Here is a 25,057-nt window from a genome sequence, read left to right as displayed (position 1 = left end):
CTCTGTTCATGATCTGTCACTCAAAAATAAATAAATCAAAAAAAAAAAAAAAAAAAAAAAAGAAGTGCCCAAATCTTGCCTGGTGTGTGTTGTGAAACAAGCAAGTTTTTAGTGAGATTTCAGCTTCTGTCCATCATAAGGTCTTCCAGATTTCTTGTTCCCTGGGAGCTTCTTGGGTTACTCAGAAGGTTCAAGCCCTGTGTTGGGAGCAGTTCCAGCCAACATGCCTGGAATGGTACATGTGGCTTGGTAAGGCAAAGTCTCTCTTCCCCTCTTTCCATCCTGGAACTGGCATGCTTCATCTTCATCTAGGTCCCAGTTGTGTTTGAGCCTTGTGGTCAGGCTGTCTGACCCTGCTTCCTTCCTCTGTGACCCCTTTCTACCAAAAACTTGGTTGCCTGCTTGAAGGGATTTCCATGTTGTCTTGCATTTTCTTTGGTTTGGGGTGCAGAATTTGTTTCTTTCCCCGAATGGTGGCCAAGAGAAGCTTGTGAAGAGATTGAATCATGAGGCTGCTACACTATTAATAACTGATTCAAAATGATTACAAGAGGATGGGAAAAGGAAATACCACAAAAACCCATTTGTAGGGCCAGATTTTGGCAGAACTGAGGAATTTCTAGTGAGGTCTTGGTAGTTTAAACTTAGTACTCTCTCCTTCACACATCTCTAGAGTATCCAGGGCCAAGATTGCCTTCTACTATATGTGTTGCTTTCCAGAAACTTGGGGATCCACCCTGTTTGATAGTCCAGTGCACTTTCCTTTTAAGTACTAAGGGTTTCAGTAGAGCTGTATCTCAGAAAGAGATAAAAGTAGTATAATATATTTTGCAATAGCTTCATAATGGGGAGGGGTTGGGATATCCCTGGACAAAGTGTTTATGCATGTGTGTGTGGATGAGAAGACATTCCCTAGCAGAATTCCTGAGGTTTGTGACAATGCCTTCTGGGATGGGGGGTATAGAGACTCTCTTTTGGCTTTTTTAATACTCTCATTCATACCGTGTACCCTCACTTGTTTTATAACAATAACAATAGCTAATGGCAAAAATAAAGAGTATTTGTGGGGCAAACACTGCAATAAGTGCTTAAAACATATTTATGCAATAACAAATAACTATGAGGTAAATACTATTATTGCCCCAGTTTTTAGATGAGGATACTGAGACACCAAATAATTTTTTTCTGTGTATTTTTAAAATTTAAATTCAAGTTAGTTAACATATAGAGTAGTTAGTATTGGTTTCAGGAGTAGAATTCAGTGATTCATCACTTACAACACCCATCCAAACAAGTGCCCTCCTTAATGACCATCACCCATTTAACCCATCCCCCCACCCACCTCCCCTCCAGCAACCCCCTGTTCTCTATATTTAAGAGTCTCTTGGAGCACCTGGGTGGCTCATTCAGTTGAGCGTCTCACCTCAGCTCAGGTCATGATCTCGTGGTTCACGGGTTTGAGCACTGCGTCAGGCTCTGTGCTGACAGCTCAGAGACTGGAGCCTGCTTCAGATTCTGTGTCTCCCTCTTTCTGCCCCTCCCCTGCTTGCATGCTCTCTCTCTCTCAAAAGTAAACATTTTTAAATTTTTTTTAAATAAAAGAGTCCTTTAAGGCTTGTCTCCCTCTCTGTTTCTATTTTATTTTATTTTTGCTTCCCTTCTCCTAAGTTCATCTGTTTTGTTTATTAAATTCCATGTATCATATGAGTGAAATCATACATTTCCCTTTCTCTGACTGACTTATTTCATTTAGCATAATACACTCTAGCTCTACCCACGTTGTTGCAAATGGCAAGATTTAGTTCTTTTTAATTGCCAAGTAATATTCCAGTGTGTGTGTGTGTGTGTGTGTGTGTGTGTGTGTATGCCAAGTAATATTCCAGTGTGTGTGTGTGTGTGTGTGTGTGGACATTTGGGCTTCTTCCATAATATGGCTATTGTTAATAGCACTGCTCTAAACACTGAGATGCATGTGCCCCTTCGAATCAGCATTTTTGTATCCTTTGGATAAATACCTAGTAGTGTAATTGCTGGGCAAAGGGTAGTTCTATTTTTAACTTTTTGAGTAACATCCATACTGTTTTCCAGGGTGGCTGCACCAGTTTGCATTTCCACCAACAGTTCTCTTTCTTCACATCCTCGCCAACATCTGTTGTTTCCTGAGTTGTTAATTTTACAATTTTTAAAGTTTATTTTATTTGAGAGAGAGAATAAGCAGAGGAGGGCCAGAGAGATAGGGGACAGAGAATCCCAGGAAAGCTGTATGCTGTGAGTATAGAGCCCAACACAGGGCTCGAAATCACAAGCCATGAGATCATGACCTGAGCCAAAACCAAGAGTCGAATGCTTAACCAAACGAGCCACCCAGGTGCCCCTGAGTTTTTAACTTTAGCCATTCTGACAGGCATAAGGTGGTATCTCATTGTGGTTTTGATTTGTATTTCTCTTATGATGAGTGATGTTGAGCATCTTGTCATGTGTCTGTTAGCCATCTGGATGTCTTCTTTGAAAAAGTGCCTATTCATGTCTTCCGCCCATTTCTTCATTGGATTGTTTTTTGGGTGTTGAGTTTGATAAATTCTTTACAGATGTTGGATACTAACCGTTTATCTGATATATCATTTGCAAATATCTTCTCCCATTCTGTCGGTTGCCTTTTAGTTTTGCTGATGGTTTCCTTCACTTCACAGAAGCTTTTTTATCCTGATGAGGTCCCAATAGTTCACTTTTGCTTTTACTTCCCTTGTCTCCAGAGACATGTCTAGTAAGAAGTTGCTGAGGCCAAAGTCAAAGAGGTTGCTGCCTGTGTTCTCCTCTAGGATTTTAATGGTTTCCTGTCTCACATTTAGGTCTTTCACCCATGTTGACTTTATTTTTGTGTATGGTGTAAGAAAGTGGTCCAGGTTCATTCTTCTGCATGTCACTAATTTTCCCAGCAACATTTGCTGAAGAGAATGTCATTTTTCCACAGGATATTCTTTCCTGTTTTGTTGAAGATTAGCTGGCCATATGTTTGTGAGTCCATTTCTGGGTTCTCTATTTTATTCCATTGATATATGTGCCTGTTTTTCTACCAGTACTATACTGTCTTGATGATTACAGCTTTGTAATACAGCTCAAAGTCCGGAATTGTGATGCCTCCAGCTTTGGTTTTCTTTCTCAACATTTCTTCAGCTATTTGAAGTCTTCTGTGGATTCATACAAATTTTAGGATTGTTTGTTCTAGCTCTGTGAAGAATGCTGGTGTTATTTTGATAGGGATTGCATTGAATGTGTAGATTGCTTTGGGTAGTATCAACATTTTAACAATATTTTTTCTTCCAATCCATGAGCATAGAATGTTTTCCCAATTGTTGTGTCTTCTTCAATTTCTTTCATAAGCTTTCTATAGTTTTCAGCATACATTTATTTTTTACCTCTTTGGTTGGGTTTATTCCTGGGTATCTTATGGGTTTTGGTGCAATTGTAAATGGGATCAATTCCTTGAATTCTCTATCTCCTGTTCCATTATTGGTGTATAGAAATGCAAGAGATTTCTGTACATTGATTTTATATCCTGAGACTTTGCTGAATGGATGGATCAGTTCTAACATTTCTAGCATGTGGTATTTCTGTGATGTTGGTTGTGATCTCACCTCTTTCATTCATGATTTCATGTATTTGGGTCCTCTCTCTTTTCTTTTTCAGAGGTCTGGCTAGGGGGGTATCAGTTTTGTTTATTCTTTCAAAAATCAGCTTTTACTTTCATTGATCTACTGTGGGTTTTTTTGTTTGTTTCTATATCATTTATTTCTGCTCTAATCTTTATAATTTCCCTTCTTCTGCTGGCTTTGGGCTTTATTTGTTGATCCTTCTCTAGGTGTAAAGTCAGGTTGTGTATTTGGGACCTTTCTTGCTCTTGAGATAGGCCTGAATTGCAATGTACTTTCCTCTTAGGACTGTTTTTGATGCATCTCAAAGGGTTTGGACTGTCATGTTTTCATTTTCATTTGCTTCCATGTATTTTTAAATTTCTTCTTTAATTTCCTGGTTAACCTTTTCATTCTATAGGCTTTTCTTTAACCTCCATGTATTTGAGGTATTTCCAAATTTTTTCCTATAATTGATTTCAAGTTTCATAGTGTTGTGATCTGCAAATATGTGTATTCTGCTGCTTTAGAATGAAAATTTCTGAATATATCTGTTAAGTCCATCTCGAAGTGTGTCCTTCAAAGCCATTGTTTCCTTGTTGATTTTCTGCTTAGATGATCTGTCCATTGTTGTAAGCGAGGTATTAAAATCTGCTACTATATTGGTATTATTATCAATGAGTTTTTTTTATGTTTGTGATTAATTGATTTATATACTTGGGTGCCTCCAAGTTGGGGGAATAAATATTTACAATTATTAGATCTTCTTGTTGGATAGACCCGTAAAGTATGATATAATGCCCTTCTTCATCTCTTGTTATGGTCTTTGTTTTAAAATCTAGTTAGTCTGGGGGCGCCTGGGTGGCGCAGTCGGTTAAGCGTCCGACTTCAGCCAGGTCACGATCTCGCGGTCCGTGAGTTCCAGCCCCGCGTCAGGCTCTGGGCTGATGGCTCGGAGCCTGGAGCCTGTTTCCGATTCTGTGTCTCCCTCTCTCTCTGCCCCTCCCCCGTTCATGCTCTGTCTCTCTCTGTCCCAAAAATAAATTAAAAACGTTGAAAAAAAATTTTTTTTTAAATAAAATCTAGTTAGTCTGATTTAAGTTTGGCTACTCTGGCTTTCTTTTGACCTCCACTAGCATGATAGATGGTTCTCCATCCCCTCACTTTCAATGTACAAATGTCATGTCTAAAATGAGTCTCTTGTAGCTAGTATATTGATGGATCTTTTTTTTATCCATTCTAATATCCTATCTTTTTTAATTGGGGCATTTAGTCCATTTACATTCAGAGTGATTATTCAAAGATATGAATTTAGTGCCATTGTGTTATCTGTAAATTTGGTGTTTCTGGTGATGGTCCTGTGTAGTCTTTGCTGCTTTGGTCTTCTTATTTTTCCTCCACTCAGAGAGCCACCTTAAAATTTCTTGCAAGGCTGGTTTAGTGGTCATGAACTCCTTTAGTTCTTGTTTGGGAAATTCTTTACCTGTCCTATTCTGGATGACAGTCTCACTGGTTAAAGGATTCTCGGCTGCATATTTTTCCTATTCAGCACATTGAATATTTCCTGCCATTCCTTTCTGGCCTGCCAAGTTTCAGTGGACAGGTCTGCTACTAACCTTATGTGTCTACACTTGTAGGTTAAGGACCTTTGGTCCCTGGCTGCATTCAGAATTCTCTCTTTATCCTTGTATTTTGCAAGTTTCACTATGATATGTCATGGTGTTGGTCTGTTTTTGTTGATTTTGAGGGGAATTCTCTGTGATTCTTGGACTTAGATGCCTGTTTCCTTCCCCAGATTTGGGAATTTCTCAGCTATAGTTTGTTCAAATAAACCTTCTGCCCCTTTTTCTTGCTCTTCATCTTTTGGGGCTCCAATGATATAGATATTGTTTTATTTTGTAAAATCATTTAGTTTTCTAATTATCCCCTGTGTGATCTAGTAATTTCCTTTCCCTGTTTTTTTCAGCTTTATTTTCCATAATTTTATCTTCTATTTCACCTATTCTCTCCTCTGCTTCTTCAATCCTCACTGTCCCTATATCTAGTTTGTTTTGCATCTCAGTTATAGCATTTTTTAACTCATCCTGACTAGTTCTTAGGTCTTTGATCTCTGCAGCAAGGGTTTCTCTGATGTTTTCTATGCTTTTTTCTTTTTTTTTTAATTTATTTTTGAGAGAGAGAGATAAAGAGCATGAGCGGGGAGGGGCAGAGAGAGAGGGAGACCCAGAATCTGAAGCAGGCTCTGGGCTCTGAGCTGTCAGCACAGATGGGGCTCAAACCCAGGAACTGTGAGATTATGACCTGAGCTGAAGTTGGATGCTTAACCAACTGAGCCACCCAGGTGCCCCTACGCTTTTTTCAAGTGCAGGTAATGGTCTTATGGCTGTTGTTCTAAATTCTCATTCAGATATATTGCTTATATCTGTTTTGAGCAAATTCCTGGCTGTGATTTCTTCTTTACCTTTCTCTTGGGGAGAATTCCTCCATCTTGTAATTTTGGCTAAGTTTCTGTCTTTTGTGTGTTTTAAAAGTTGTTATGTTTCCTGTACCTGACAGTACTACTATATTAGAAAGGAGTCATACACTGTCCAGGGCTTGGCACTTCAGGAATTGTCTCTGGTGAATGTTGTATGCATTCTACTGTTGTGTGTGGCTTCTCTTCCCCACTGGTCAGTCCTCTAGAGCTCCTCTTGCTTGCAGTGGTGTAGTGTTTGGACTTTTGACTAGGTGTGATTTGATTTATTTTGTTGATGTAACTCTGGGGAAAAAAGGGGGGAGCCTGATACTAATAAAGTAGATAAATAAAGAGAACAAAGGAAACCAAACAGAGAATCAAAAACTATAAATATGATTTCAAAGATAAACAAAGGAAAAATGGGGGGGAGCAGAAGAATAGTATAAAGAAGGAAAAAGAAAGTAATAAAAAAGTCTGATCCCCAAAAAAGAGAAAAGGAAATAAAAAAATAAATAATAATAAGGAACTATGAGCGTGATTCCAAAAGAAAAAAAGAAGCAGGAGTTAGAAAAAAAGACTTGTCTGTTGGTGCCTAGGTGGTGGTGACCGTGCTGGCCTCATGGAAGAGAGGCCAGCTGTGTTGGCTCAGAGTCAGTCTTGGCCCAGTAAATAAACAGTTGCCAGGCATGGTGGGGCAGAATTTGTTGCAAGCAGGTCCCACCTCCACTGGGGGTTGCTGTGTTGCACTCTGAAGTCCTACACTGTTGGTGTGGAGGGAGGGGAAAGGAGCCACCCCAATCTCTTATCCCCAGAATGGGGATCTGAACCCCTGCTGTCAAGAAGCCCCCATAGAATAGCAAGGGAAGTCAGCTCGCCCTGCACCAAACTCTCTTGCGGTTTTTCTTTGGCCCACAGCTGGGATTCAAAACCCAAAGTCTTAAAAGGGCCTGGCACTGCATGATCCACTGCCCTCCTCTAGAGTAGAACTTCACCCTGCTGATGAAAGGCCTTTGGCTGGCACCTTCAGGGTCTTTTGTCCTTGGGGAGGCAATAAACCCTCTTCCACAAGTACTCAAGGAAGGGGACTGTTCTGTCTCAGTGCACCCTGAAGATTGCTAAACCACATTATGCACTCTGGGGCCAGCTCCCTCCTCCCCAGGAGTGCACAGAAGAGCTCCACTCCAGAAAAAGTTATGCACTTCCAAAACCTCAGAGTCCGAGCTCCAAAAGCTGTTTGCAAAAAAGAACTGGTACACTCAGTACTTCTCTCTCCCCAGTCCGTGGTCCAGAAAGGTTTTCCTCTTGTGCTAACTCAATGCCACACGATCTCAACCCTTCTCTGTCTCCCTTTTGTCTCTCTATGGAAAGAGTTCCCTCCCCTCCACAGTGCAGCCATTTTTCTCTCCCCCAATTCACAACCATGCACCTCACACCTGCCAAGCTGTCTCCCTCCAACTGTGGAGATCTGTCACTCCATAGATCAATTTCCTGGGTGTTCCAAGTAATCTGACCTCAATACAGCTGTGTTTAAAAGATGAGGAAAGCCCCAGGTCCCCCTGTTTCTCTGCCATCTTAACTCCTCCTGGGGAGAGAGAGTCTTAAGCAGGCTCCATGCACAGTATGGAGCCCGACATGGGGCTCCATCTGATGACTGTGAGTTTATGATCTGAGCCGAAATCAAGAGTCAGATGCTTAACTGACTGTGCCACCCAGGCACCCAAGACACTGAATAATTAAATAAGTAGTCCAAGGTCACCCGTCCAATAAAGAACAGAGCTGTGATGGTATATCTGTTCACTTAGGCACCTGAGTGGTTTCTCTTGATCCAAACTAATTCTGCTGGTGGGTTGGGATAGTGTCTCCTCCTCCTTGAGATCCTGGATCTGTCTTCCTCAAGCCACTGCCAGCTCTTCTGAACACTGCATATGTTCTGAGGCCTATACCTTTGTGAGAAACTTTTTAACTGGGACAATTTAGAAAACCACAAAAAATTTTTAAATGAAATGTCACACCAATTGACACCACTCCTAAAACAGCAAGACATCCTCCACTTCCTTGCTTTTCAGAGATGGCTTCTTTACATATTTCTTTCCAGAAACCATTTGTGATCAGTTCTCCCAACTGAGCAGCAAGAAGGACAAGATCAAAGACATACTCTACCTCATCATACAAGTAATTTATGGGATAAATTCATGGTGCCATTAAGTGCTATTTTTGTGAGCAAATATACCATAATGCTGATCTGGACATTCTGATTTACACAAGCTCCTCCAACCAAACACAGCCTAAACCAATGAAATATAATTCTACAAGGAAGTAACATTTACTTTTATGTACTTTATCATCTCCCTACAATTAAAAAAGGAATTATATTTTTTTCAGATTCTTTTCTTAAATCAATTCACAACTATCTCCCATTTCTTCTGAGTCTGACATGAAGCCATCCAATTTCCCAGTCAGTGCTACTGGAGAAATACCTGGAGGGAGGAGGAGAAACAGATTTAGGATTGATTTGCTTATGGTACTGTGATAACTTCTCCTAGTAACAGGGATGGGCAAAGCAGATGGCCAAGTCTTGACTTCTCTCCCACAAAATTCACAGACAGTGAAGGTGTCACCACATGGTCTTTAAAGAACAGGGTCAAAGTATGGGGTTTGTTGTTGTTTTGAGAATGATTTCTTATTATAATGAACCAGAAATACAAGATTCCACTGAAAACTGAACAGTTGACAGAGTATGGTTGAACTTAATTAAACCTCAAGGGAAATAAAAAGAGGGTCAAACAAAGCCAATGAATGGAGAATCCCAAGATTGGTTTGGAATAAACATAAGGATAACAGCATTTCAGCATGGGTATCTTCTGACCACTCCCATCAGATACCTGCCAACATTCTATCCCCTTCTCTTCTGAAGCATCTGCCAAACCAAATGGCTATTTCCTCTCTAGTGTAGGTGTAAGCCATCTCAACAGTAACTCTCTGGACATGATACAAAGCCAAGAGGAAAGTTTCCTCTTCCAGGGTAGAACATGTACATACCCGAACCAGCACAATCATTACATGGTGTCAATGTACACGGAAGTAGCTTTAATCAAATCAGAGGTACTACCTCATATAACCTGTTATGTGGCCCTGTAGCTATGTCAGTGCTCCCAATTTACTACACTAAAATACCAATGTGGAGAATTCATTTTTGAGCTCCAGATTTTCTAAACATTTCTAAGAGGTTATTAAAGATGATGTAGATCAGAACCGTTTCTCAGAAACCTAGCCATTAAGAAAGAACACTGATCGGCTCCTTCTGGGGCATTTTCATGAGGACACAGAAATGAAGAGAGGAAATGTTAGAACAAAGCATATGACAGGTGAAGGCAGGCAGAGATGGGAAGAGGGTGTCCTAGCCAAAAGGATACCACATTCACATTCAAAGAAAAGTCAGAGCAATGAGGGAAAAAAAAACAAACAACACAAGAAAACCTAAGTCAGAGCAAAAAATGGTTTCATACAACACAGTATCAAAAAAGTAAAAGGAACACCCTAAAGGCACAAATTGGAGAAAGTAAGTCCATAGCCTATTGTAGTAAGTCCTTCTATCATCAATCAGGTTTCTTCTCCATCTGTTATCTCAAAGTTACTTACAGATGTGGTGACTTTTGAACAAGAGTCTCTCCCAGGAGGGTGGGCAGGTTTCAGTCATTGGTTTTGGGATCTTTTTGTGCCATGTAGGCATCCAACTTGGCATCCAGGTGTCCTTTCATTTTCAACATGTATGTATCCCACTGGTTGTCCAGCTGCTCCCAGGTCAGTACAGGGTGAGTGAGGGTACCTCTCCCTGGCCCACAGCCTCCACCTCAGCATTCAAAGCTCCCTCTTCCCCAACCCATCATACCCTGACCTCTATAACCAATTTCACCATGACCCATAGCTCCATGCCCTAGGCCTCCTCTCCCAGGACTTCCACGACCTCGAACACCACATCTTCTTAAACCCATTTGGGGAGCTACAGCTCACCCACCTGGAGCAGGTTTTAACCTCAGAGCGACATCCCCCACCCTCCCACTAAGCAGGGTTCTGTGGCAAGTCCCCCACATAGTCCTCCTCTGGGTATGCCTCTCTGGATTATGGTCAGGCTTTGTTCTCCAATTCCTCCCCTGGCCAAGGCCCCTATATGTCAACCTAACCATGCCTGGATATTACTTTTATCCAGATGCTGGTTTAAGGTCTTCTGCTTAAGTTTTTTTTTTTCAACTTTTTTAATGTTCATTTATTTTTGAGAGAGGAAAGAGAGCGAGAGCACATGAGTGGAAGAGGGGCAGAGACAGAGGGAGACACAGAATCCAAAGCAGGCTCCAGGCTCTGAGCTGTCAGCACAGAGCCCAACAAGGGGCTCAAACTCATGAACTGCAAGATCATGACCTGAGCTGATGTTGGACGCTTAGCAGACTGAGTCACCCAGGCGCCCCTCTGCTTAAGTTTTAATGCTGCCTGCGCAGAGGGGCTATTCTCCATCTGCTGGGCCAGTCTTCTGTTTCTGGCACTGGCTACCTGCTGTCATTGCTACATCGAAGCCCAAATATTCATTGGCATTGACCATTTGTTCTTTAGCTTATTAGTAAAACTTCAAGGTTGAACAAAATAGATGTTTAAATAAAAGCTTCAGGAGCACCTGGGTGGCTCAATCAGTTAAGCTCTGACTCTTGGCTTCAGCTCAGGTCCTGACCTCATGGGTTCATGAGTTCGAGCCCCGCCTCAGGCTCTGCACTGACGTTGCACAACCTGCTTGGAATTCTCTCTCTGCCTGTCTCTCTGCCCCTCCCCACTTGCTCTCTCTCTTTCAAAATAAATAAACTTCAAAAAAACATTAAAAAATAAATATAAGCTTTATTTTAAAACATTTATTGGCATTTTCATGGCTTGCTAGACCAGGAGCTCCAGATCATGAACTTTAAGTAAAGTGGTACACTTATTTTTTTTTAATATTTTTTTTTGAGAGAGAGAGCAAGCAGGGGAGGGACACAGACAGAGGGAGACAGAGAATCCCCGTGCAGAGCCTAACACAGGGCTCGAACTCATGAACCATGAGAGCATGAACTGAGCTGAAATCAAGATTATATGCTTAACCAACAGAGCTACCCAGGCCCCCCTCAAATGGTACACTTAGGTCAAGGCTGATGTGGGTTAAAGAATCCTTTGCTTCCACAAACTTGCAAGAATCAGAAACTTAGAAATGTAGCTAAATGCAGCACAGTCAAAAGTGATAACAAAGGCTCAGGTAATGACTTTTAGAGAGGTGGAAGGTATAAAAAACACAACATAAGCAGATATGACGGCAACAAAAGAAAATGTAGTTTCAAAGACAGACAAATAAAGCCAAAACCTTGGGGGAAACTGAGGGTTCATTTTAAGGGCAAATATAAGGAAGGACTACAGCACCTTCAAAGCCCATGGAAATACTACACTGGTATAAATTATAGGAGTGTATCATACTTTCTTATGTATTTGTTCACTGAGTAACATGTAAATGTGGAGAATCAGTGTATCATACCCTAAGAGATAAGGAGAAGCATATATGCTTCAGAAAAGGCAAAAATAAACATCAAGTAAATCTTTTAGTGTTCTAACATCAATTAAAATCATTGGTTAAAGACACTCAATAAATAGAGCTCTTGGAGATAGAAACTGCTTTTAAGTACCTTAACTTTTCTTCTTAGTCTCAAATGATTACATTTCCTGACTCCAAGTGATTACTTCTGAGAAAATCAGATTACTTTAGGGGTGCCTGGGTGGCTCAGTCAGTTGAGTGGCCAACTTCGGCTCAGGTCATGGTCTCATGGTTCGTGAGTTCAAGCCCCGTGTCGGGCTCTGACAGCTCAGAGCCTGGAGCCTGCTTTGGATTCTGTCTCCCTCTCTCTGCCCTCACCTGCTCGCACTCTGTGTCTCTCTCTCTCAAAAATGAGTAAATGTTATCTAAAACATTTTTAAAAAAGATACCAAGTTTGCTGTAATTTGTTACAGCAACAAGAGGAAACTAACAGTCACCCAAGTGGTAAGTGGCAGAACTGGGATTTTGCAAATAGGTCCTGTGGGCTCCAAATTCAGTGCTCTTCCCATCACAATGGGGATGTGATGTTAAATAAATGGTGGATGGAAAAATGTAAGGTAAAAAGCTGCAAGAAGCAAGAAGAGCTGAGGAAAGTTGATCCTGGGGTCTATCTACTTTCCCCAAAACATCCTCTTCCACAAAGCCAGATGTTTTTCAATTATTTGGATTAAAAATATTCTTTCCAAATAATTGCAAATACTTCTGGCCATATTTAAAGGTCATTGGCATTTCAGGATGGATGGAGTTAATCTCGGTTTTTCCCCTATTACTTGGTGATAAACACTGCGATGAAGAAATAAAAAGTTTTGATTGGGTGAGGTGAATGAAGCAAGTAATGTTGAAGTAATGACAGCCCTTCAGTTTATCAACAGGTCTGAGAGCGTGGGGCAGGGTGCTAACAATGAAAAGCTGGGGGCCACTTGAGGGCAATAGGTACATTATGTGAAAGACTACACAGCCTATTTCAAATTTTTCTAGAGAGGAGACTGTAAAGGGCTCTCAGATTTCTTAAATTGTATGAGATCCTATTTATAGCAGCATCTTCACTTAAACTTTGTCCTTGAGTCTTGCCTTTCATCCCTCACTTGTAATTCATCTCCACAAGTAGTGGTCACATCCACGAAGAGGAAGCTATTAAGCAAGTAAGGTTCGCTGTCCTTAGGTAAAATTTGTGACAGATACAGCTCTACCCCTCTTGTCTCTGAATTTTAGGAGGGCCTTTAATGCCTTAACATAACTAGCATTCCCCAACAGGAAGGTTTTCTGGTATTTTGCTTTGCTTTGTTTTATTATCTGAAAAGTTTTGAGACCTCACCTCTGATGTTGCTATAACTGCACATCCTTCTTGGAGGTTAGTGTTAAGACACCACTAGAAGAGGAAGGCCAGCCAGCTAAGGGGACAGTTCAGAGATTTTAATCTTATGTTTCTATTTCCAATCTTATCTCACCAAACTGAATACTCTCAAGATTGGGGGAGAGAAATAAAAAGGAGTTTTTCCTTACAATAAGTTTAAAACTCTTTCCTTAACCCACAAAAGTGTTTGGTATGGGAATATATTTTGGGTAGGATCCTCAAACACTGTATAGGGCCACCCAAATGCAAGGAAACCTCTTGCCTCTATTAAGCTCATCTGGGGTAGACGATCTATCAAGAATGTATTAACGACTACAAAGGAAATGAGGACAATTACATTCCTTTGTTTTTCATCCTCATGAAATGATACAGCAGGTGGAATGGCACTAAAGGAAAACAGACTTTTCTTCCCTCCCTCTCTTAGCAAATGGGTAGTCTTGTCTCCAATCCTGCCCCATCACTGATTAAGAGTCAAAAAATTAAGTAAAAACACAGGGTAGTTTGGAACTGCTGGCAGAAGATTGGATGGTTTAACAAAAGAGACACTGACAAAAAGACATTTTTCTACAATACTATAATTACAAATTTGAAGGCACATCCTTGGCAGAAATATGATCAATTACATGCTTATGGAAAAACAAACTACTGAATATCTTGATGACAGATGATTATTGCACAACACTGTCCACTGCTAGTTTTGGGTACCAAACAATGCTTAACAATGTTCAGTTAAACATTTAACTGAAAACATAAGGTTGAGACGCCTGGTTTTGGCTACAAAAGGCATCTATTATCAATGCTATTATAGAAGCTCTTTAACTGAAGAACAAGAGTTCATGCTTTTGTGCTTTATCTGGTTATTCATACCAGATAAATTTTCAGAGGGACTACAGAAACAGTCTAAAAACAGCTAATAATTTGGCATGAATCTATATTGTTTATATTTGATTAAATATTTTAAATATAGAAAAGAAATAAACCAAAAATCCAAAGGGAGTGATTGCAGGAATGTTTTTATTCTTATTAAAATAACCAATAACCAGATGCCTCACCCAAAGAAAGTAACAAAATAGAGTAAAATAAATATCAGGAAAAAATAGTTTTAAAGCAAGATTCACAAGTAATGGAGAAAAATTCTCAAAAAACATGTATTCTTGATTTTAAGCTGTGTACATAAAAGATACGCACACTTAAATTTTTGGAAACATCCTGTCTACAGTGCTATTTTAAGCATTCTGAACAAAGAATGCATCTGAAAAAACAAGCTTTTAAAACGTTAAAGCACAGTATAAAATTTTTTGTTCACAAGGCATCAAATTTAACACTCTAAAATGCTGATACTAAACTAGGAAAAATATCATTTCTATTTTCACCACTGACCACCATACTTCTTTAGACTATAACATTAAATATTCTAGCTGTGTTTTTAACCTTTGAAATTCAAAAGGCATCTTTGGATATTTAAGATAAAAGGTGCCCCATAGTTGAATCAGAACCAGCACTGGATATCAAAACATCCTTGTTATCTTCAGACTGAGGGCATGGGTGCTGAGTGAATACAGAAGAGTGATAAAGGAACAACATATAAGAAGTTTCAAATATTCAAACATCAAATTCAAATATAAATCCATTTTCCTCTATATGGTAAATATGTGCGTACATATGTATGTGTGTATATAAACAGAGAAACACATACACACATCTACATTTATAACATTTGTTCTCACAAGTAACTGGTTACTTAAAGCTAGTTACTAACTGAAAGCAATGTTTTTGATCCTGTCCCTAGATCATCTCTCCTGTGAATACAGCTGCTCTATGAAGCTAATAGGAGTTCAGGATTACAAAAGAGACTTATGGTAGGGAATTCAAAGATACTACAGATACTTAAAATAGGATTCTTTCTAAACAACATGTTTTCTGTTCTGACAGTAAGAGGTGAAATTAAATTCTTGATTTTTCCCAGACTATAGGTTGCTCTTCTTGCTGTCCTAGGTCATGTGGGTCCTTTGGCAAGTGGGGGACAAAAGGACAACTCAAAAACACACATAATAATAAAAGTAGTAACTGTCTATGTTCCAGTGTTTCAGAGACACAGAAAAGAATAAGGGAGAAAGAGAGAAAGGTGCTTCTTTTTCCAAAAGTCTATTATACATTTATCATATTGGCTGTTTCTTCTAGAAGAAACAAATTGTGGTATGACAGACCACTAGAATTAAAATAAAAAACAAATATTAAAATTCAAAGTGGAAGCATGGAAGATGGCATAGGCATTGGTCTAAAAAAGAGCCTAGATATACAAACTCATTCATATTTCATTAAAATGGGTTTGCCTTTCTAGATTAATAGCACCTTCCTCAATAGTTTCAATTCTCTCTTTAAGATACTTGAGATAACTGGGTGTTGCATTTAAAGGATGAATCACTGAATTCTACTCCTGAAACCAATATTGCATTGTTGTTACCTAACTGGAATTTAAATAAAAATTTGAAAAGAAAAAGAAAGATAGTTGAGATAAAAATGAGATTTTTTCCAAATCTGAAAAGACAGGATGGAATAATGTTATAAACTTTTTGTGTGTGTATGAAAGGAGAAGAGAGAAAGGAAGTAGGAGAGGAAGAAACCCATTCCCCAATCCCACCTGATTTTAGATTCTGCCCTAAGAAAATTATTATTAATTATTTATTACTGACCTCAAGGGGAGAAAAGAAATAACATTTACTGAATACAAATCCCATGTGCTAGGCATTGTTCCAACAGCTTTACGTATGGCAATGGGAACAAAGTATTAGGAACTTATTTATTTATTTTCACTTCCATAATCTGCATCTGAAATCCATCTTGCAATAAATGAGGAATTTAAATAGTGATACAAGTACTAGATCTCTGATCAGTGTATTAAGTCCTAGGCACTCAAAGTGGAATTTCTAAATGTGTATGGCACTGAAAACAGCCCCTGAATTTGCAAACCACACTTACTAGCAAGTGCAAATGTTTTAAACTAGAGAAAAGTATAGACTTGGCTAAAAGGTATCACAACCTAGGGAAATTCTCATTTCTATATTACAAATTTATTATGTTTTTTTTTGGTAAATGCAGCTTTGTGTAATAGCATTATTTTAAAGTCATTTTGAGAGGTCATCTAAAATACTAAAATATATTTAAAATCTATTAAATTATATATACCAGCTACCATCTTGTATTCTCTCCCAAAAAAGGACAAATTTAGTGAATCTAGGTAATTTCACATGACCCGTATATGTCAAAGATGGTAGTGTTAATCTTTGAAAAAGTTAATTGTAGAAGAGGCTCAACATTTTAGGCTTCTGGACTGAGGCTGATAGACTAAGAACAATTTAGAGTGGAACTCGTCAGGAGTGAATGAAAAGCCTGTACAGAGCTAGAGAGTCACTGAATGAAGAATCTGATCTATTTTTTTACAACAATGGAAAGATAGGAAGCAAGGGACCCTATGGATCCTTAAGGTCTTTTTGGGCTATAAGATAAAGGAAAAAGATATTGGAAAAGTTGTCAGTTATTTTTATCAATCAATCACCTACACTTAGCTCAGCTGAAAGAACAACAAAACAACAAACTAGGGCAACTGCAAAGACAAAGATGCAGGGAGAATAAGGGGGAAGAAAGTCTGTAATAAATAAGGCACATCTATTTTTAAACAGTTTCTAACTGTTTTCCTTCTAAACCCAGATGCTTTACAGTGTTTTAAAAGCCATTGTTCCCCAACCTGACAGGGATGAGAACTCAAGAATGTCCTCAAGATCATGCTCTCAGATCTTGAAACTTTTAAATTATCCTTTTTCTTGAGCCTTTTCTTTTTGGTCAAATAAAAAAAAATTATCCCTTTAGCAGCAATTCAGTAATCTTCAATTGTAGGGCTTGTTACTGTTACTGTAGGGCTTGTTATCTGTTACTAGTGAAAACAAAAAGGGCTGGAGATTCATTTTAAATAAAGCTAGGTTCAGAGCTAACACTCTGAAAAAATATATTTTTTCCATTAGACAAATGCAATGCAAATAGAATCCTTAACATCAGGGCATGAGACCAATATAAAATCCTTCCACAATATTTTGAAAAGTTAAGGTAACATCACTAATGCTGTGTCAGTGCATAACAACATCGGCTAGTAGCACTCTCTGTGGCCTGTTACAATGTGGTGTCATCATCTTCCCTGCAGTCTCCCACCAGAAGTGAATGCTTGTCAGGTTCACTGGTACCAATGCTGTTTAGGGACCGTTTATCAGACAGTAGTGAATTTATGGAGGCTCTGCTGTAATTAACAATCCGGTCCAGCAAACCCAGTTTAGGAGAATTTCTTGAGGTGTCATCTATTCCAACATGAACGCTGATTTCCGAAGGTCTTTTCTGTCCCATGTGGCTTCGGGCATGCAGTTCATAATTCTCATAAGTTGGTTTTCTATAACTGAACACATGCAAAAGGACACTAGTTTGAAATAACCAAATGTGAACTAGACACTTTTTATGTTCAAAAATGAAAATATATTTGCCTGGCATGAAGATCTACAAAGGGAGTCCCTGCTAGGAAAGTGGCTCAAAAAAAAAAAATCTGTATGGGGTCACATGATCAGAAATTCTACTTCTCAGAGCCAATGTACTACATTTTACCCCACTCAGTGCTTATGCTTGCTAGGTAAAGACTACATAAGATAATTATATAGCTAACATTTATTATTAAGAATAGTCTTGGCCTATCATACAAGAATAAGACCTACCGAGAACTGACTGTGGATGATAAAATGAACATAAAATACAAACATGAGCAAGCCATCATACTTACAGTTTAAGGAAGAGAGAAGAAAGTACTACTGAAACAGATGAAGCAGCCATTGCAGCAGATCCCATCCAGGGCTGCAAAACCAAACCAATGGGCATAAAAACTCCTAAGAAATAAGTTTGGATTAGTTAGAGCAGTCAGTACTAAACAGATTACTAATGTGTTTCTAATACATATATACAAATCATTTCCTTGTTTGATATTTATTCAGCACTTTATCCTTCTGTTGGTGGAGATTTATGTCACTGCCAATTTTTCACTAACAGGGTATTTCTGTGAACATTCTTGTACATGTCTACCTGTGCATGTGCTTGAGAATTTCTCTGAGGTACATACCTATATGTGAAACTGTTGGATTATAACATGGGCACATCCTCAATTTTAGGGGGATATTCCTCAGTTGTTCTCCAAAGTGGCTGTACCAGATCACAATCCCACCAATCATTTATGAGTTCATGTTCTACAAACTCATCCACACTTGTTTTGTTTCCTTTTCTTTGTTTGTTTTCAGTAGGCTCCACACCCAGCATGGAGCCCAATGTGGGGACTGAACTCACAACCCTGAGATCAAGACTGAGCTGAGATCAAGAATCTGACACTTAACTGAGTCACTCAGGCGCCACACACTTGGTTTGGATAGACATTTTAACATTTGTTTATATGATAAGGATAAGATAGACTTATTGTACTTTTAACTTTTTTTTTTAATTTTTTTTTTTTAATGTTTTATTTATTTTTGAGACAGAGAGAGACACAGCATGAACGGGGGAGGGGCAGAGAGAGAGGGAGACACAGAATCGGAAGCAGGCTCCAGGCTCTGAGCCATCAGCCCAGAGCCCGACGCGGGGCTCGAACTCACGGACCGTGAGATCGTGACCTGAGCCGAAGTCGGACGCCCAACCGACTGAGCCACCCAGGCGCCCCTGTACTTTTAACTTTTTATGTGTTTATCTATATTTTTCTACTTTTTCTACAGTCATCATATATTACTTGCATAATTTTAAAAATCATTTGTTCCATGAATTAATCTCTATGGACTGTTCTTTTACTTTTTGTGCCCCTGTTTATTTTTTTTTAATTTTTTTAAATATTTTTACTTATTTTTGAGACAGAGAGAGACAGAGCATGAGCAGGAGAGAGAGAGGGAGACACAGAATCCGAAGCAGGCTCCAGGCTCTGAGCTGTCAGCACTGAGCCTGACACGGGGCTTGAACTCACGGACTGTGAGATCATGACCTGAGCTGCAGTCGGTTGCTTAACTGACTGAGCCACCCAGGCACCCCTGTGCCCCTGTTTATAAACAGCATTTGTGTGTCCCTGTTTATAAACAGCTTTATAATTGTTCTTCCATCATGTCATGTCCTTCTTTGGCTCTCAAACCAGAGAGAACAAGAAGAAAGTGATAACTACTTCTCTTCTGTTATTACTAACTCCTACCAAGTCCCTAAGTACAAGACATTATCCAGTGTTTACTTAAAAATTCTAAATTACTTTTCCTTGGTCATATTCCTTTAATCTCCCTCTCTCTCTCTCTCTCTCTCTCTCTCTCTCTCTCTCTCTCCTGGTACCCAAATTTAAAAAAACAAAACAAAATGCGTTGGCTATTAGAATGTTAAGTGAGGAGCAAAAAATTCTCTGTATGCTATAATTATACCTATGTAACAAGACACAAAACTGATGCAAAGTAAAAAAGACTGGAAGGAAAGACACTAAAATGCTAACAGTAGTTGTGTTTGAGTAGTGAGATTAAAAGTAAATTTGTTGGGGCGCCTGGGTGGCGCAGTCGGTTAAGCGTCCGACTTCAGCCAGGTCACGATCTCGCGGTCCGTGAGTTCGAGCCCCGCGTCAGGCTCTGGGCTGATGGCTCGGAGCCTGGAGCCTGTTTCCGATTCTGTGTCTCCCTCTCTCTCTGCCCCTCCCCCGTTCATGCTCTGTCTCTCTCTGTCCCAAAAATAAATAAAAAACGTTGAAAAAAAAAAAAAAAAAAATAAAAGTAAATTTGTTATCCAGCAAAAAATAAGTAAATACAGTATAAGTATAAATATGAATAAATACAAATGTGAGAGAGCGTATGGAGAAAGAGATGAAGCAATGTAGTAAATAAAGTATTATTAACTGGTGAATTTAAATGAAGACTATACAGGTTTTCATTGTATCTTTTTTCCTTCTTATATATACCTTTTAAATCTTTTTCAAAAATTTTTTTAATGTTTATTTATTTAGAGAGCAAGGCAGCGTGTGTGAGGAGCAGAGAGAGAAGGAGAGAGAGAATCCCAAGCAGGCTCCATGCTGTCAGAACAGAGCCCAACACAGGGCTCAATCTCACATACCATGAGATCATGACCTGAGCCGAAACCAAGAGTCAGATACTTAACTGACTGAGCCACCCAAGTGCTCCTTTGAAATTTTTTTAAATATAAAGTTGGGAGGGGAAAATAAATTAAAATAAATCCGTCAGAATGCTTTTACATTTTAGGCTGTGATGAACATTGCTTGAAATTATCATTATTGATGTTAATATTACCTCTCACTATACCAGGAGGCTAATATAAAAATTGAGCTCAACACTGGGTATTGTATGTACATGATGAATCACTGAATTCTATTCCTAAAACCAATACTGCACTGTAGGTTAACTAACTAGAATTTTAAATAAAAATTTGAAAAGGAAAAAACTGAGCTCAAAACTAGTAATAAGACTGAAGCTTCCAATATGACAGGTCTCTAATGACTTCAGAGGAAAAGCAATACTAGATAATAGTCACATACCAGCAGCTATGGGAATTCCAACTAGATTATAAATTAGAGCGAAAACAAAATTTATCCGAATCCTCTTGACTGTCTTCCTTGATAAGTCAATACTTGCCACTACATCCAGAAGATCATTCTGAGAACAGAAATATTTGTGATATTAGTGAGAGACTTTAACTTAACTAGTACTTCTGTATTTGATACTGTGATTTTGCAAATGATGTATACCTTAGGGTAGGTAATAAATCTTAAATATTATAAATTTTAAATATATAATTTAACTATAAATCTTAAATATTGCTAAAAATTTCAGTCAGCCTTGGAAGATGTTTTTCAGGACTTTTTCTCAGGGGTCTAGAAAACACTTTTTGCATTGTATGATGCTATGTGCACTATATCCCTTAAAATAATCTCAGCAAGTGTTTGTTGAAGATAATTTTATTATAAGTATATTCCCCAATCTTATTCTTTACTTTAGAAGCTTGTCATTCTCATTTGCTTTGCTGGATTGAGAAAGTCTGAAAGTAATTAGTATGACTTCTCATACTCCCATCTTCAATTCTCCGTCTCAATGGCTAGGAGCACAGGAATTAGAAAGAATTGTTCTATTCCATATACTTTATGACACTACCCTGACCAGGTAGAGCAGTATCACAGACCTCAATGTTCAGGCCACAGGACTTACCCTTATTAAAACCACATCAGCTGCTTCAATGGCTACATCTGTACCTGTGCCAATGGCAATTCCAACATTAGCCATTGCCAGAGCTGGAGAGTCATTGATTCCATCTCCTACCATTGCAACCTGTTTCCCCTCCTCCTGAAGTTGCTTCACCTTAGCAACCTTATGAGAAGGGAGAACTTCAGCAAACACCTTAGTAATGCCAACCTACATGAGGAAAAATAAACTCAATTCATTTCAAGAAATATTACTAGTACCTGAAATAGAATGCAGCAATAGCGAGCCATCAGTTTCTACCCACCAGATGTCCCAAATTGCAAAAACGGGTAGTATCTAGTGATAGTAAGGATATAGAGAAATCAGCTCTCATATGCACTCTTGGTGAGCGTGTAAACAGTTATCATGTTTTTGGAGGGCATTTGGCAGCATCTATCAAAGTGCACACATCATTTAATTCAGCAATTCCACTTCTAGCTATATTCTGGATATACTTATACATGTATAAAAATATTTATGTTTGACTTCCAGGGAAGATGGCAAAGTGGGGGGATCCTGGGCTAACCTCATCCCATAGATGCAACCTGGGTCATCCACAGTGATGTGGCTGATCCAGAGAACAGCATAGGGCCTGACAGAACAGACTGCCACAGTTAGGTATAGAGAAAGGGCCATGTTGAGGAAGGTGTGGAGAGGGAGATACAGTCCAGAGTCAGGTGGACTTGTGGGACAGTCCGTGGGAGGGAGGGGTGCAGTGAGTCTGGAGCGGGGAGAGAGGAACAGCCCCCTACATCAGGTGCCCTGGGCATAGGGGCCTGCACAGGGAAGGCAGGTTCTCATAGAGTTTTGAGAACCAGGGGGGCCAGGCTTTGTAAGTTCTTACAATCAGTGGGTCTAGAAACCTGGAATTTTAAAAATCAGCTGGTTCAGCTCTTGGAGAGCCAGTGGGCAATAGGAAACCGAGTCTTCCCACTTAAAGAGACAGCACAACAAACAACCCCACTGAGATACAGCATAGAAGCAGCAGTTTGAAAAACGCCTGGGATATACAGGAAGGAGATTTGTGTACTATAGAGGCAGAGATCTTTGGGAGACTTCTCTAAGAACAAAAGAACCAGCAGGCGGCATTTCCCTCCCCCTGGCCCCAGCCTAGATATGCAAACACCTGTGGTAACCAGTGCAGTGCCAACTCTCTCCACGTAGCTTGCTACCAGTGTGCCATGCCGCTATGCCCTTCTGCAGATCCACTCCCTCCAACTTGGCCAGATGCAGAAGTTATCCCTGGCTGCTACAGGTCCCTTCCCACAGCAGGCCAGCACAGACCATTCTGGAACCCCAGGCCCTGCCCCCACCTTCTCATGCACACCTGCCCCCTCTAATATGCCATTGGCCAGAGCCCATCCAAAGCAGTGCCACAAGCCTGGCAGTGTGCAAGCAGCCCCAATAGGGGGTCAGAACCACTACACAGTGACTCCAGTCCCAGACAGAGGGGAAGATAACCACACACACCAGTCCAACTCATAGGGTCAGATGGCAGGCTCCGCTCACCAAAAAAAGCTTCTCAGGGGACAACACAGGGAGAGTACCCTGTAGTTCAGTGGTACTGCATCTCTGGCAAAAACCTGGTCTGACTCAACTCATGCCCAAGGTGGCCCCAGACTGGCCCACTAAGACCACAAGGACCAAACCTTGCCCACCAACAGGCAAAGAAAGCCACTGCAGACAAGTGAACTGAAGGCAAACGTGGCTCAGCCAAAATAATCCGGTGCACACAACACACATAGGAGACATCCCTGAGTGCCAGGTTCTAGTGAACTGGGGACACTGCATTGCAGGCCATTACTTTCAAGATCAGGTGACATGGCTGACTTTCCTAGCACAGAGAAACAGACACAGAGAGTTAGACAAAATGGGGACAGAGGAATATATCACAAAATGAAAAAAAAGGACAAAATCACAGGAAGAGAGCTAAATGAAATGAAAATAATACGCCTGATAGATAATTTAAAGTAATGGGCATAAGGATACTCACTGCATTTGAGAAAACAGTGGAGACTTCAGTGTGACTGTCAACAAAGAGATAGGAAACATAAAAAGGAAGCAAAAGAAGATGGAGAACTCAGTAACTGAAATTAAAAATATACTAGAGGGGCACATGGGTGGCTCAGTCAGTTAAGTGTCCAACTTGGTTTTGGCTCAGGTCATGATCTCACAGTTTTGTGAGTTCGAGCCCCACAACAGGCTCCACAACTGCCAGTGCCAGTACAGATCCTTCTTGGGATTCCATTTCTCTCTCTCTCTCTCTCTCTCTCTCTCTCTCTCTCTCTCTGCCCCTCCCCTACTCATGCTGACTCTGTCTCTCTCAAAATGAATAAATAAATATTTTTTAAAAATTTAAGAAACATACTAGAGAGAACAAACAGGAGAGTATAGGAAGCAGAACAACAGATCAATGACCTCAAGAAGAGAGTAATGGAAAGCAATCAAGGTGAACAGGACAGAGAAAAAAAATAATAAAAAATGAAAATAGACTAAGGGAACATAGCAATGCCATCATGAGTAATAACATTCACATGATAGGGATCCCAGAAGGAGAAGAAAGAAAATAGGGCAGAAAATTTGTTTGAAGAAATAATAGTTGAAAACATCCCTAATCTGGAGAAGGAAAGAGAAATTCAGACCCAGGAGGCACAGATAAGCCCCAACAAAACTGACCCAAGAAGGCCCACAACAAGACAGAGTATTTAAAATGGTAAAAGGGGGTGATAAAGGGAGAATTTTAAAAGCAGTAAGAGAAAACAGGTATATGCAAGGGAAACCCAAAGGGCTATCAGCAGATTTTTCAGAAGAAATTTTGCAGGCCAGAAGGGACTGGCATGATACAATCCAAGTGCTAAAGGAAAAAAACCTGCAACAAAGAATACTCTTTCCAGCAAGGCTATTATTCAGAATAGAAGGAGAAATAGAGTTCCCCAGACAAACAAAAGTTAAAGTAATTCATTACCACTAACCCAGTCTTATAAGAAATCTTAGAGTGGACTCACTGAGTGAAAAGGAAAGACCATAAGTAAGAGTAAGAAAAGTAGGAAGCACAAAAGCAGTAAAATTAAGTATATCTACAAAAATTTGTCAAGGGATTCACAAAATAAAAGGATGTAAAGCAAGGCACCATATACCTAAAAAATAGGGGAGAGGAGTAAAAACTGGCTTCAAACTTAAGCAACCATTGGCTTAATACAGACTGATATATGCATATAATGTTATATACAAACCTAACGTTAATAACAAATCAAAAATCAGTAATAGATATGCAAAAACTAAAAAGAAAGGAATCCAAGTATGTCACTAAAACAAGCCAGAAAACCATAAGAGAAAAGAGCAACAAAACAAAGGAAGAGAGAACTGCAAAAAACCATAAAACAAGTAACAAAATGGTAACAAGTATATATCTTTCAATAATTACTTCGAATGTAAATGGACTAAACGTTTCAATCAAAAGACACTGGGTGAATGGATTAAAAAGTAAGACCCATATATGTGCTACAAGACTCATTTCAGACCTAAAGACACATGCAGATTGAAAGTGAGGTATGGAAAAACATTTATCATACAAAAGGAAGTGAAAACAAAGTCAGGGTAGCAATACTTGTATAGGACAAAATAGACTTTAAAGTAAAGATTGTAACAAGAGACAAAGCACTATATAATCATAAAAGGAACAACCTAACAGGATGTAAAAATTGTAAATATCTATGCACCCAACATGAGAAAACC

General features: G+C 39.5%; 1 protein-coding gene and 1 pseudogene across 4 annotated transcripts in view; both read right to left on the bottom strand.

The window, feature by feature from the left end:
- Positions 1-8,611: 8,611 nt before the first annotated feature.
- On the bottom strand, positions 8,612-13,892 carry LOC131502868 (chromatin target of PRMT1 protein-like; annotated as a pseudogene).
- Positions 13,893-14,036: 144 nt separating this feature from the next.
- Positions 14,037-25,057, bottom strand: part of ATP7A (ATPase copper transporting alpha) — a 157,656-nt gene continuing 146,635 nt past the window's right edge. For all 4 annotated transcript variants that reach the window (XM_058713986.1, XM_058713983.1, XM_058713984.1 and 1 more), the window contains 4 exons: positions 21,290-21,493; positions 20,623-20,740; positions 17,857-17,959; positions 14,037-17,481 (listed from right to left, as the gene is read on the bottom strand). In XM_058713986.1, the coding sequence (XP_058569969.1) occupies positions 17,205-17,481; positions 17,857-17,959; positions 20,623-20,740; positions 21,290-21,493 (702 nt within the window). In that variant the 3' untranslated portion in view covers positions 14,037-17,204. The remainder of the gene's footprint in view (positions 17,482-17,856; positions 17,960-20,622; positions 20,741-21,289; positions 21,494-25,057) is intronic.

The sequence above is a fragment of the Neofelis nebulosa genome, chromosome X, assembly GCF_028018385.1.
Source record: "Neofelis nebulosa isolate mNeoNeb1 chromosome X, mNeoNeb1.pri, whole genome shotgun sequence".
NCBI classification, from domain to species: domain Eukaryota; kingdom Metazoa; phylum Chordata; class Mammalia; order Carnivora; family Felidae; genus Neofelis; species Neofelis nebulosa.
The sequence above is the reverse complement of the archived record's forward strand: the minus strand, read 5'-3'. Positions and strand labels throughout refer to the sequence as shown.